A 15462-nucleotide genomic window follows, 5' to 3' on the forward strand; every position below is an offset into this window, starting at 1 on the left:
AGGCACGCAAGACAACTGGTCGCCCGTTGTAGGCACCGAGACTATCTGGTCGCCCATCGTTGGCAACTGGTCAACTAGTCGCCCGTTGTAGGCACCAAGACAACTGGTCGCCCGTTGTAGGCACCGAGACGACTAATCGCCCATCGTTGGCACTGAGCCAACTGGTCGCCCGTTGTAGGCACCGAAGACAACTGGTCGCCCGTTGTAGGCACCGAGACGACTGGTCGCCCATCGTTGGCACTGAGCCAACTGGTCGCCCGTTGTAGGCACCGAAACAACTGGTCGCCCGTTGTAGGCACCGAGACGACTGGTCGCCCATCGTTGGCACTGAGCCAACTGGTCGCCCGTTGTAGGCACCGAAACAACTGGTCGCCCGTTGTAGGCACCGAGACGACTGGTCGCCCATCGTTGGCACTGAGCCAACTGGTCGCTAGTCGTAAGCACCGAGACAACTGGTTGCCCGTTGTAGGCACTGAGCCAACTGGTCGCCCGACTTTACCATAACCAATTCGCAGGTGCGCGATGACTTGCGATTTCTTCCTGAATTGTTGATGTTAAAAGTTGACATCTGCTCCATTTCAGTGAGATCGTGAGGTAGTTTTCTTTCTCGTCGACTAATGTTTTCACTTCCTTCGAAAAAATCATTTAACAGTAAAACTCAAAATTTTGCACCCTTAAACCTCTGGTCACACAAATGTATTTACAATTTAATCTTAACCGGGATGAATGTGGAGGTGGAACATGTAATCATTTTGGTAGGCTCATGTCACCCGTTCCCCTATAAGATTGCGCTTTAATTAACGCTTTAATTAACAAGGCATTTTCTCATTCTTCTACCACATAAGCACTTGCCGCGGAACTTTTACATATCCATCACTTTGCCTCTTCCCACGGGTTTTTTTTTTTTTTTTTTTTAACTCTTTCCGCCCTGTGGGCACTAAGAGGGCCTCTTTTAGTAGGCCCATTATGGGTTCGGCCAGGCCCACAATGGTGCGACCGGGTGGTGAGGGACGGGGCCCGACATATCCGAACGGACCACCCCCCGAAAAATTCCTGGGGATTATTCGACCCGCTCGGATTCGATCCCGGGTCCCCCAGAGCGGTAGGCTGCCACCTTTACCGCTCGGCCATCCGGCCGTCTCTTCCCACGGGTTTCCGAAGCTTACACATAAAATTGATCAATCGCTACTACCGACGCACACTCGCAACGCACCATCTCGACCGACCACCACAATAACAACTCCCCTTCGACATGATACAACCAGTACCTAGTGTACTCAACGAAGTACAACGGATTCCTATCACATTTAATCCGTACCTAAAAATACTCTATTCCGAGATAGCCAAGAAAAGACGTATTAAGATCGCTTACAAGATCGCCTCACTATCTTTGACACCCTTCTCAACGGAAAGGACCCCCCTAAACAGAACATACTCCCCGGTATTTATAGCATTTCCATTAGGGACAACAGATTTGATAGGGACTTCATTTAATATCGGATCCCACAAAGCGCTCCTTGAAGTCAGACACCAGGAATATATAGCGGACATACGTCATCAGAGAAGTACCTCCGCCCTCGCCGCGTACGCCATCGATCCGAACATTGTGGCGGCCTTCCACCAGGCGAAACTCGTTCGCACTACGTCACACAACGGGCACCTTAAGTGGCTGGAGGCCATTCAAATTTACAAATCGTCCCTCAATGAGAACTGCATCAATTTTATGGATGAATTGACTCTATCGACAGCATGGCAAACGTTGATAGACTGCGATCTTTAAAGTCATGTTGGGTGAACTAGACGAACACGCACGTGTCTCATGTAACCCCTTATTATTGTTTCTCGTTTTTCCTTTAACGGTTCCCTCTGTCCCATCAGTAATTCAGTCTCACACTTGAAGAACTCCCAGCAGTTCGAACTTGTGGTGACAAGCATCCTTTATTTTTTTATTTTTTTATATCACACCGGTTATAGCTTCTAAGAGTGCAGTATTTTACACATTCCGGTGTTTCTCCGGTGCAGTGTTAGAATATTTTTTTTATTATCATCATTAATCAACGTCATAATATTCATTTTTATATTAATTTTAATTTTCACAAGAGGACGCAAAAAACTTTGACAATCGACTAGCCAGTGCACGTGGTAAACAGAAACGTCATGCAAAATAAAACAAGAGATAATAGAGAGAAACCACATTCCGTTGCCATATTGATTACATCTTGGATAAGGCCAAGAAAATAAACTACATGATGCTAAAATGTGCTAGGTGCTCCCGGGGACTAAATCATAAAGCTTATAAAACTCTATATAATGGGGCATTACAACCAATGCTACTTTACGCGATCTCTAACTGGGGTCATGTAAAAACTAGTAAAAATTCAGTATCAAGTAGATTACTCTCTCTTCAAAGATAGTTTGCCATCAGAACTTCAAAGTGCTGCAGAACTGTTTCTACTAATGCCTCTGCGATACTAGCAGAGCTCCTTTTGTCACTATTTACTGTAGAAAAGGTTCTAAATTACTACATCAGAACTACAAACATCGAGGCTCGACAACGGTCTCTACTCCTATATACGGCTGTTCATACGCTACCACATTGCAGTTACCCTATTATCTCTGATCATCACCCTGTAAACAAGGGTATCCCCAGGGTACATTTGGTGTCACCCGCTTCCTCCTGATAACCATGCAGACATTAATATCTATACAGATGGGTCCAAAAGCCCCCTTCGTGTCGGCTCAAGAATCTGTATCTTTCTCCAAACTGACAATTTTGCCTAAAATATGTTAGAAGGTACAGATACCCCTCCCACATACCTCCATCTATCAAGCTGAAGAAGATGCTGTCTACCAAACTGTTCAGTGGGCCACTTCACTACCATACAAAACTGTCTATTAACATTTACAGTGATTCTTAGTCCGTCTTAAAGGCTCTATTAAATCCCAATTGCAATAGCAATAAAATCACATATATCCAGCATCATATTAAAAATCTTGTAAATAAGATAACTTTTATGTTTGTTTCTGGCCATAGCTGACATACTAGGAAATGAAAAAGCCGACTTTGAGGCTAAGTCAGCCGCAAAAGACACCGACTCGGACTACACTCGCATCCCTCTCTCACGTAGCAGCCTTAAAAATTGTATTCGTCACAGACGCTACGCAAAGTGGAATCAACAATGGTCGAGCAGTAAAACTGGTAGAATAACAAGACTTTCTGCCCGGTTATACATAACCAGGTAGCTTCTAAAATTACTATGCTCGGTAAGTAGTTCAGCAGTAGCAAATTTTTCTAGTGTTGAACGCAAGTTCTCATCGCCGCTCAGACAATTAACATTTGCCACTGCTCAACTACTTACCGAGCATAGTAATTTTAGAAGCTACCTGCTTATACGTAACCGGGCAGAAACTGTCTCTTGCTTTTGCTCTACAGAAAACCCAGACACCGTCGACCATATGATCTTATCATTGTCCAATTTAAGATCAAGATAGACTTATTCTGAAATTAGAAATCTTTACGCTGGGTTTCGGGTGGCCGTATCCACTCGATAAACTTGTTCAGAAGCCACTGTTTGATGCTTTTTACAATTATGTTCAAAATATGTGAAAGAAATTAGAAATTGTAGTCTTTTCGACTACAATTTCTAATTTCTAGTTTTACAGTTTAGTTTTCACTAAAAGCCGATTACTAATTTTACGTTTACTTTGTGTCATGTAAGTAGTAGTGGTTTGGGAACCTTCTGATCACAAAATTAATTTTTAAGATTTATTTTAATTTATTATTATAAAATTAATTTGCATTAATAACTTTTACAATTTGTTCTGATATAAAGAGTAAATTAAAACACGACAACTTTAAATAACATTTTAACAATAAGACAAAGTGAAATACACAAATAGTTCAATATAATAATTATCTAAATTATATTTCGTACTTATTTATTAAATACCTATACAATGTATTCGTTTTGAAAATATCTGTTTTCGTTTAATTAAGAATTGTTCGTAAGATAGAATATCACAAAGAGAACATTTCTCTTAAAAATATTTGTGGTAATAATAATTTTTTCAATATTATCCAATCGTAGACACCCGAGAAGTTCGACGTCTAAATAATTGTAGTTCCATTGATAAAATAAAAATGTCTATCTGTCCAATTTTTGAGGATTTAGGTACTCCCGACTTTTCGATGTCGAATGATGGAATTTTTATGTTATATATTGCTTCGGTTAAGTTTAAAAAATTCAATTCAATTTGCCCTCCCTTGTAATAAATTATATCGTACTTTTTTATATAAATTAAATAAAATTTCATATACCCTACTATGAATTCCTAACATCCAAAATTATGATTTTTATATGATAAATACCATCTCTTGTAAGAAATTTCGAAATTTAACAGATTTTTTATCAGAAAGTAAAATTAATTTAATTCAAATTTGTAATTAGAAATTAATTTTGTGATCAAAAGCTTCCCAAACCACTACTACTCGTGTAGTTTGGTTTACGTATTCTTAGTGTTATAAATCCATAGGAGTGGTTCACTTATTCTAATACGTAAGACGAGATCTATTACCCCCTACCCGTGAGTAAGAAATCGTAAGAAACCCTTGACCCCCACCCACCTTAAAGTACCTTACGTAATTTATGGACGGCCCTATACGAACGGTAAATGTGAGGATAGATTTTGGAAAACGTGGAGCAAGTGGATGAATATTTGAGAAGAAATCGCGAGTTTAAGAAACAAAAGACAATGTGTAACCAAGCCGAGAACAATATGCTTGGTGAAGTGATGTGGAAAAAGCTATAGAGCTAGTGGAAGGAACGGCGAAACTAGATCGAGGCGTCTCTAGCGGCGACGCCGGGTAACAAAATCGGGGCTACAAAGCCGGCACCAGTGTTGTTCCACCTAGTACTTTTTCACTAATCTTGTACTTTTTTCCTTGTTCCAGTACCGAGATACCCAACACCATTTTCCTAGTCCCATTCGTGAAATTCTAATGCCTTTCCTTTCAATTTAGCACCTTTCAAAACATTCATTTTTATTCTGGCAGTAAATAGATATAAATAAATACGCCTTAAGTTGTTGCTGAGAATATGTATTAGAACACAAACGTTTTCAGCCCGATTAACGGGCCATCTTCGGGTCACAACTAAAATGGAACTGATACGTTCCTTACAAGCAGGGTTTCCACGAGCACCTTCCACCGCCTTGATAGAGCGATGTGATTCTTCGTGTCGTCTTTTGTCCTTTCCTCGCAACATCTTTCGTCCCTTCTCGTTACGTGCCGTCACAAACTGTCGTATGTGTCTTACCATCACCCATGTTTCTCCCCTCGCTCTTCCCCTTACTCCACTCCCTCGTTCTCTCCCGTTGATTTATTTTTTTTAACAGTAAATAGATATTTTTATTGCTTCCTCATTCGAGTGCAGCAGTTGAACGTATTTTTTTGCAATTAAATTTAATAAAAATTAAACTACAAAATCGAATTCTTACCGATTCTTGCGAAGCACTTATTAGCAAACGAGCTACTTAAAAGCAACGACGATGCATGTTACACTTAGAAGCCATCGTCTGCTTCAACCATACAAAAACATTCTAGTGAGGAAGATTCCGATGACGATGATTTTACCGGCGATTTTTCAATGTGATAATTTTCAATGTGTAAGTACTTCATGTTCATTTGATTGTCGTTGAGGAATAATAGCATTCTTGCAATATACGAACTTATCCTGTATGAATTTTGTATGTTACGTGTAACACTATATTTTAATAAATAGAAATTTGATAAATTATAAATTTATATATTATTTATAAGTATATTATGTACTTAAATAATATATAATATATACATACATTCAGCAGTTTACGGTCAAAGCAATGCCTGCTTAGTCAATACAATCACTTCTCGACTTATGACGGAGTTCGGTTCGCAATTTCAGACGTAAGTCGAGGTGGTCGTAACTCGATAAGTGACTGTAGATCATTTTGATTTAATGTATTGATTCTGCACGTACGTATGTCGTATTATCGATAATAATATCGATTTTTAAAAAAATACTATCGCACATTACTGGTTAACTTTGTACCTGGCGGCGCAGTAATATAGATAACACTACAACCGACCACGCAACAGTTATTTTTTGAAGTTTTGTGCGGCAAAAAGCTGTGGTTCATTATCGCGGGAAGAAAACAAGTACCGCGTTTCGGTACAGTACGTATTCAACCCAAAAACGCGCGTGTTTTCCCGAAGCAGTTATCTTTGCCTGGTACAGATGGCGCTCAACTCAGTTCAATTAGCTCTATCGCGGACCTAAGTGCAATACTTACGTTTGCTTACTAAAAAACCCAAGTTGGGTCGTTGAGATGCGGCAATGCACCGCATGGGCAATTTGCCAAGGCGGAGTGCCTGAAGGGAGGACTTCTCTATGGGAAATTGGCGCATATTTTGATATTAGACACGCAAAGAAAACTCTAAATCGTCGAGCGCAAACCTATGATCAATTATCAGCGTTCGGTGGTGTTAACATTCCGTCACTTCTGGGCTACTGTTTATCAGATATACGTTTACTAGAACACATTCAAAATTTCAACAAATGCGCGTTTCCAACGTATTAATTAACACGCTTATGTCAATACATCTAGGAATATTTTAACACGTCTATGTGAATATGTTTAAAAATATTTTCACACGTCTTCGTGAAGAAAAGCCCTCTTACCGTCTACAAGGCAGCAGAAACAAAAAATATACATAATATGTATATTGACGCTTTTAGTGTGATAAGTATCAAAGATATAATTTGTCTGTTATCAACACGTAACAAAGTGCTGGGTTGATAAAATTGTTATTAGGTGATCTGTTGCAATATTTTCTAGGAATTAATAAACGTCTATAATCGGATACAGTTCTCGTACCAGTAAAACAATTTAATTCGTATTATATTATGTCAGATTTTCTAGAACGGGGAGTAAATGTCAAATAAAGTAAATGAACTTTTCTTTTTTCTCACGCTTTTATTTTTGACAGCTGTAATAGATTTCTAATGTTTTATATAATTTGGGTTGTATTCCGTATAAAGAATATACAGGATAGAAAATTATTTACAGTGGTGCCTTGTATAACGTACGCCTCGAATAACGGACGCTGCGAACAACGGACTTTCTGTTGTGCCGTTACGTGACTCGAGCAACGGACTGGCTGCGAACAACGGACTTTCCGGCATAATTGGTGACTGCTCCATAGTGCGTTCTTTAATAGCGGTCGCTCTGCGTCTCTGCTGCTACGGGAGTGCGCTGCTGTTTGTAGGCATTTAGGAACGACGGTGAAAGAAAAAAAGATGGTAGCGCCCGCACTATCGATAATATCGTGATGGAGGAATCTATAATTCTAAAATATGAGCTTTTAAAAGCAAAAGAATGGTCCCAATTGTAAAATTTAACCATAAAATGGATTATTTGTTAAAAGAACATTCAAAATAGCCACGAAAAAAATTTGAATGCCGGCTACCATTCGAAAAAAATTCGTAAAGACACATCACCGCGTGCGCTACTCGCGCTTTCACAATTTCTAAATTTTCGTTCATAAACCACATAATGGACAGGAAACGAAACTATCTGAGCCATGGAGGACGCCATGTTGCTTTCCACCGTAAACTAAAACTACTAAAACCGTAAACTACTGCTACAAGCCACCGTTTTTGCCGTTTGACGGTGCGCACTTCCACCGGAATTTAGGAACACGTTCTGCAGGAATTTTGAAACGGATGTCGCTCGCGCAGAGTTACGCGGAGGAATAAAAGAACGCACCCCATGTTTATTTTTTTATGATACAGTACGGTTATTTTATGCTGCGGAACGAATTAGATGTTTTGACATGTATTTCTATGGAAAAATGCGTTTCGTATAACGGACGTTTCACTTAACGGACGTGCACCTGGAACGGATTAAGTACGTTATATGAGGCACCACTGTATTATAAAAATTTTAAAAAGTACAATAAATTTGCAAACAACAGCTATTCTGTCCCTCAGTGACGGAGTGGATAAAACCACTCAACACTTTGGCATCTCACCGGGTCTACGACACGTGCCTAACACCTAAATAGAGGTCAGTTTGTCAAAAAAAGTTCTCCCGGGTGGCATCATTTATTTCATCAGTTCAATCTAACGGTCATTTTTTTGTTCCTTTACTAGTGCCCGTTGTTTCGATATTCGCTGTACTGTACAGTGCAGCCTTCGCTCCCGTATTACACTAACTTATTTCATAAATTGTTTCATTTAATATAATATAAGACATTTATATACTTTCGAATATAATAAATACATTGTCTAACATATAGGAAATTTGTGCTTTCGGAAAGCAGTGAAGGAATATACTGTATATACATTTTCTCGTGTGCCCATCGTACAGTACATTCGACCATCCACAATAGGATCGGCAGGGTGAGGATATGCATTTATAAATAAGGATAGGTCTTAAATCTTGGTTGCTTGTTGTTCTCTATTATATGTATTTTCTTAGCACAATGTTGCCGTTCATATCACATATACATATACATATACATCAACATACCACACAGGAAACACTTTCAGAGGAAAAAAATACACCAACTCAGCAGTTGCCACTCATTGCAACCGAACTGGCTGCGAGATCTCACTCGACAGCGTCAAAATCCTTAAAAAAGAAAAAAAATATTATTAAGAGAAAATTTTATGAACACATTGAAATAAATAAAACTAAAAAAAACACACAGAATGAACCTAAATACAGGTGCAGTCATAAATCACATCTGGCAACCATTCTCAAGTAGCAAAGCCCATTAAGATGTTCTACCGCCCTCCCTCTATCATACCCCACCGTGCATGTCACACCAAACTTTCAGTGTATGTTACAAGGATTACTCACTTCTTTTTGAACTCTCATATCTTGTCTATGTCTTGTCTCTGTACATCTCATCAGAATTATTTCACACCCTACAGGTATTCCGTTATTATTTTTTTAAAAATTCTGCCTTTTAATATATATTTAATTTTAGATTTAAGTTTAACCTCTTTTTTTATTTTAGCACATGTTATACTATCCTAATGTATATATGTGTGGAGCCAAAAGAATTTTCAACTCCTTTTTCAACTACGTATCTTCTCACCAGTCATGTTGGTTTAACTGTAATATCTCAGGTAATTAATTTTATTGTATAAACAATTGTACGCGTATCCTAATTTTTTCAATGCATTCTGTAAATTTGTAAACCCGTAATCAATTTGCTGATAAATATGTAAATATGTAATAATAAGCCCGAAATGCATATCCGTTCACACCAATAAACTAACCAATTTCCTCCGAAATTGTTTCCTGTGTGATATGTTCTCAACGGCAACATTGTGCTAAGAAAATACATAAGGATAGGCCTGTGCGAAAGATTACCACTGCCACTATAAAACACAGGCCCGAAAACTGAATACGAAAGACAAACTTCGTCCTTTCTCATTTCAATAAAGGCTAAAATAAAACGTCATGTAAAATAAAGAATGTTCGGCAACCCTAGTCCCGAATTTATACAGCCCTCTCTCACCACCCCGCCACTCTTATTGCGAGGCCTGCCGTAATTCGTGATGGGCACGATTAAAAAGACCCTGCTAATGCCTCTTTCTTACATTATTAATTGTAACTTAGTATTAGCGTACTTACAGAAGGTTTATTCCAACAGTAATATAGGATAATAGTTTTATATTATTGTAGAAATGATCTATAATATTTAAATATTTATACTTTTATAGTTAAAATTAAAAAAAAAAAAAAAAAAAAAATAGAAAAATTCATTTCGCCTGCCAAATGATCTTGACACATTTATTCAACAATTTGTAAAAGTACGGTGTTTTTTATACGTATTCCTAGGCAGACTGGGGAGGGATTAATGCATGTGCTAAGCAAACCACTGAGATAATCCTTAACGAATAAACTGGCTTATCCAGCCGTATTAAAGACATCTTACCAGACAACGCACCCATTAACTCGGTAGCAAAGTTATAATCTTATTTCGTCCACTAGTACGTATCTGTTAATTTAATCGGTACAAAGTGTACTTTTGCCCATTAATTTTGTAACATAGCCTTTTGCCTATTAACTCTACAGCAAAACGTTTAACTCAGTTCATTAACACAGCAGTGCGACCCGCGTTAAAGTACACTAATTATAGTATACTCGTTAGTAATTACATAAAACACTGCATAAGTTTCTATACAGTTAGGAGTTAATTAAACTGTAATAAATTACTAAATTAAAACAAACAATAAATAGATAATTTAAACAATAATTTATACGCATTTAATAAGAAAGATGCATTGTGAAGTGTTTAATATTCGTTTATTTGCTTTAAAAAATATATACATTTCGATCAGGGGACTCCCCGGCTTAAATATACCATCAAAGCGCAAGCGCGGGACGATATATTATGATGTAATAGAGAGGAAGACATTTATACGCACGCGCGACGGGATTTTCCCAGTAGAGGTATAAAATGCGAAACTCGCCGATCGGGTGTTTTATAACGGCATTTACGGCACTATTTGGAGGTGGTTTCGCTGGGTTTAAGCAAAGAAAAACGTAAGTTTTCGCTCATTTCTTGTAAATTAATTAATTTTCTTAGACGGAGACGTGTAACGGAACTTTAATGCATTGGTAACAGATGGTGTACCTGATAAAAGATTTTATTATACCGTCGCTACAAAGCGGAAGATTTGGCAAACTTCTCAAGTGGGAAGACGAGAAAAAAAGAATATTTAGACTTTCGGTCTGTCATAAACGTAGTGGCAATTGGTCGGAGGAAGCCTGTCGAGTGTTCGTGGTAAGTGTTTCTCGTGTTTATCTTAAAACTAACGGGTTATTTAACCGCTGTTTTATCCGTTTCCGCCCCACTAAACGGTGTAGAATTGAAAAGCAATAATAAAATCGATATCCATCCCGTGCACTTTTGTCACCCAATTGGGCATTGGATAGAGCGCTAAAAGCCATGTTATCTTTCTATAAAATATGCACGCTTTTTGGTTATTTATATATTTTCATATAGACGTACAGATACGTGTAACGTAATAAGGATGTGTAATCTGGTAGTTATTTCGCTTTAAAAGTATGCGATTTTATACCGGTAGATGGCACAATAGACTTATTTCCTTGGAGTATTTTATCAATGTGACGGTGATGACTGCTGTTCTAAAAGATGTGTTAATGTATTAAAGATATAAGTATAAACTCTTTATATACAGCCTATATAAAGCTAGATGCAACCATACCACACAAGCATTGGGAGAAATAGTGATAGAGATGTACTAGCTTCCTGTGTATTTAAAGCTACATTATACAAATGAGACTATATTGTCACATATATTTTTAAAAGAAGATTTTAATAACCTGTGCCAAGTTTGATTTTTTACGAAAGTCGTAAACAAACGTTTTATCGATTTTTGTAGCGGATTCGATGTAGCAAACACTCTTGGTCTTCCCATTACTTTTTATATAGTGAACTTTTGATACAGTGTAGAGGAGGGGAAACATTTTTAATCGGAAAGAACTCTGAAGGTCGCATAATGTATTGCAGTTGCGTTAGTGAGTAACTTAGTGTACGTGCATCAATAATATGCGTAAACACTACTTACGAAAGACACGCGACGTCGCCCATTTTGCCGACAATCGTCGATGTTTACTACGGAAAAACAGAAACGTCATGGAAACTGATAAAAATCAAAAACAGAAAATATAACAAGGATATAAAGGTTATTTAATTAAGCTACATAATTTTAGGAATAATGATAATTAGTACAGTATAAAAATGTGTAAAACACGGAGATTTGATAATACTCTAGGAAGGGAAATTCGTTACTTTGGTCGTTAAATTAATACATGACTAACCGTAACAACTAGGACTTGGCGAGAGAACCGAACTGGAGCCGAAACCTTCACTTATTAGGCATAAAAGAGGCGATCGTTGTACCTGCCGGGTACAGAAAGACCATCTAAGAAGAAGACAATCCTCGTCAATTGCTTTGTTTCTGTCTTTTAGTCGTGTTTCGCGCCTGTTTTCGTTTAGGTGCACGATACTATTTTCATTTCTGTCCTCTAGGCCCAAATTCCGATAAGCTGGCTCAGTCGCATCAGAAAGCATCGACATCGTCAGTTTAACTTTTGCGTATTTCGAAAACCCCACCAATCCCTAGTTTTCACATTCGTGTCGACCTCATTATATTTTTGGATTTCTCGTCGTAATTAATGGAAAATGGCAAAGTTCGACCAAAATCGGTGTAAGAGATTTTGAGAACAACACAATTCTGTAAGCTTTATAGAGGAGGCTTGGTTATTGCTCCGCCTCAAATAGGTAGTGTCAGCTGCGTAAGACATTCGGTTATAATTTCCAAAAAAGGAATATTTATTCTTCGATTTTAAAAAGATTATATATATGTATTTGTTTATTAATTACAGGAGTGGGATAGACTAAACAGAAGGGAAGACAAAACGGAGAAAGATTTTTATACGAATTCCAGAGGACGATTCATAAATGCATTGAACAGGTTAAAGGAGAAAGTGAAACAGATTCCGTCTCCATTGAAGAAGAAGTACAGACTTTATCAACTGATCAATCACGAAAGTAAGTTGTTTATTGGCTATTTATTAACGTCATTTTATATCTCCGAAAGAATAATTTCGGCCGTAATTTGCCGGAAAACTGCGCTGGTTATGGTGTGACGGTCACGTGTTTCTTTGATGCCGTTACATTTCTTCATTTGGGCTTTTTGAAAGGGTCGAATATCAGTTACTGTATATTAGAGACGATAGGAGAAGTATTACCGCATGATTAATTAACCGTACGAACTTAACCCTAGCATGATTTTTTAGGATTGTCGTAATATAAGGCCCACCCCTAAAATAAGCCGCAGTTAAGATCGTCGGCCGGATGGTCGTATTTAATACGTCCGTCGCCACCCACGACGGACGTATGGAATTATAAATTAATAATATTAATGCATAATTATTATTATTACTGACATTAATACTTTAAATAAACGCTAGTATAAATTAAATACGAAATAAACTCTTCCCTTCCCCTCCCTTCTCCTCTCGTCTACGTCGTACACCATTCCTACTACGCACGTGTTCGGCAATCTCCGGTGTTTTTCTGCACGGTTTGTTGCCCGACGATGCCCGTTCGACACGGGCTAAACTTTTGCGCTTTGTTTAAAATGTTGTTGTACTGTTATTATTTGCTATTGTCGACCAGTTGTTAAGTAGCAGTTGTTAAATTTCTGGCATCTTATTGTTTAGTATTAAAAAATAATCAACTAAAATCAGATTTTGTGCTTCAATGCACATATAACGAGTGGATATAGCTTTCTGAATCGGAATTTTGATGTGACCGGCCACTAAACGCTAGAGTTTGTCCCGGGTTCGCACCTGACCAACGGGCTTCTTCTCGTCTCTAACACTTAAATAGGGCCAGTTTCGTGTAGAGAGTCCTCCCAGTGGGCAGATTTCTCCTGTTGCGTTGCCATTTCATAAAACCAGACCACACTTAGGCTAATATAATACATTTTATTCAAATTAACTACTCGAATCTACTCAGACTACATTGAGTTTTCTGGGTTTTCTATATATTTGTAATAATTAATTAGGGGACAATTTCCCATAAAAGTCCTCCCGGGAGGTATCTCCCTACGTCACATCGTCCAGGTATCGCGACGACATAACCTAACTTACCGATGACAATTCGTATGTTTAACTTTTAAAATTTATAATCAACTTTATGTATTATAATCAAATATTTATGTATTATTTTCATTTATTTTAGTGACCGAAACGGAAGAACTGTCAGAACTGCTGAGAAGTGTAACTCACCAAAGTTCTTTGCAGACTGGTCAAGAAAATTCAATCGTTCCAACAGAATCTGCGCCACTTCCTCGACTAGACGAAATAAGTTTATTCGAAGAGCCAAATGTACGGGCGGACCATTCAGTGAATTCAGATAATAGTTCAGAAAGCTCGTCTGTACTGTCCGAAAACGAAGATTCGTTGAATTCGCCAGCGTCAGACGATACACAATGCGGCTCATCTCTGCCGTCTGACTCGGAAATTTCTTTAGATTTAATGCGGGTTATCGAAGAGCAGTTGGGTATATCGACAGATACGGGTGCACAAAGCGAGCAACATTTCGATAATCTTCGGACGGACTGCTTGACAGACGATGATGTATTATGGAATGATCCTATTCTTTCCGAGATTCATCTAGGCAATATATTTGGTTCCTTTTTTGGAAATGACATCACCTCCGATAATGTAAGTCGTAATATTTAAGTTTTACCATAAATTTTGAGTTTGTCGCATTTGTCGCAATGTATTTCATTGTTTATTTCTTAATACAGAGACCCGAAAATCAGCCATTGGAAAACGAAATAAATAACTTTGCAGAATTTGAAAGTAAGTTACGTTTCATTAGCAGAATTTAATTAATTCTTATACTAATCCTATTCTTCCAACGCGCAGATGTTATATATAAAATAATATAAAATATAATTTACTTTTTATGTCAAAAATCCAGCAACGAGTTGTGTAACTTTCCCGGCAAGAAAGTAGAGTTGCGTGTGTCGCCATCTGTTACGAGATTTTATTTTAAAACCTTTCTATATTATTAATTATTATAAAATGAAAAAAAGCTTAATTCCGAAGATAAAGACAAGTTTTATTCTTTATTTAAAAAAAAAAAAGATATTATAATGCTAATAACGGGTAAAACTTTTATTACGTCCGATCCCCCTGGAGACACGACACGTGACACCGTCTACTCGCCCACCGCTCCGACCTTTAATCAGCAAAATTTAGTAGCATGAATTTCTTTAATAGTCAAGCCTTTTTGCCAGTTTCGAAAAATTTTTGACAAAAGACACAGAAGTTATTAAAACTTTGAATGCATCCCATCCTCACACGTTAACTTTCATACCTACAGAAAACCCCGAATTTTTTTTGCATTTCTCCACGTTTCGGGGTCCCCGAGTCTAAAAATGTAAATATATTTTGGGTGGTGGGTTAAGATTTCATTTTAGTTTCCTCGATAAAGTTTCCAGAACTCCTTCTAAGGCGTACCTTTGATCGCGTTTACGTGATGCGCCGAATAGTAGAATTAATATAATTAAAATTATTTTAAGACTTTTTAATAATTGTAGTTTACTCTTATATTAAACGGTATTAATTATATTGTATTTTAATTAGGTCTCGACCTTAGTACATTGCAATTATTCGAAGAACTAACGCCATGTGCGAGAGAATGAAGGCGAGAATCCCACCGAAGAGAAACAGTGGAGAAGTTGGTGGTTCGTGTGAAAACGGAATTGGCAAGATTGCCTACAGCACGAAGGAATCTGCGAACTACCGATGCTCACGGAGTCACTAAACACCTAGCACCACATTCCATTTAGATGGGTG

At 37.8% G+C, this 15462-nt stretch overlaps 1 protein-coding gene across 1 annotated transcript; it reads left to right on the top strand.

Moving 5' to 3' along the window:
* Positions 1–10546: 10546 nt before the first annotated feature.
* Positions 10547–14337, top strand: LOC136981572 (uncharacterized). The gene is made up of 4 exons (XM_067277893.1): positions 10547–10602; positions 10685–10843; positions 12472–12637; positions 13835–14337. Exons 2-4 carry the CDS (start codon positions 10685–10687, stop codon positions 14335–14337), a joined length of 828 nt encoding a protein of 275 aa, XP_067133994.1. The 5' UTR covers positions 10547–10602.
* Positions 14338–15462: the final 1125 nt, after the last annotated feature.

This window comes from Centruroides vittatus, unplaced genomic scaffold, assembly GCF_030686945.1.
Source record: "Centruroides vittatus isolate TY-2023 unplaced genomic scaffold, ASM3068694v2 contig_767, whole genome shotgun sequence".
Lineage (NCBI taxonomy): Eukaryota > Metazoa > Arthropoda > Arachnida > Scorpiones > Buthidae > Centruroides > Centruroides vittatus.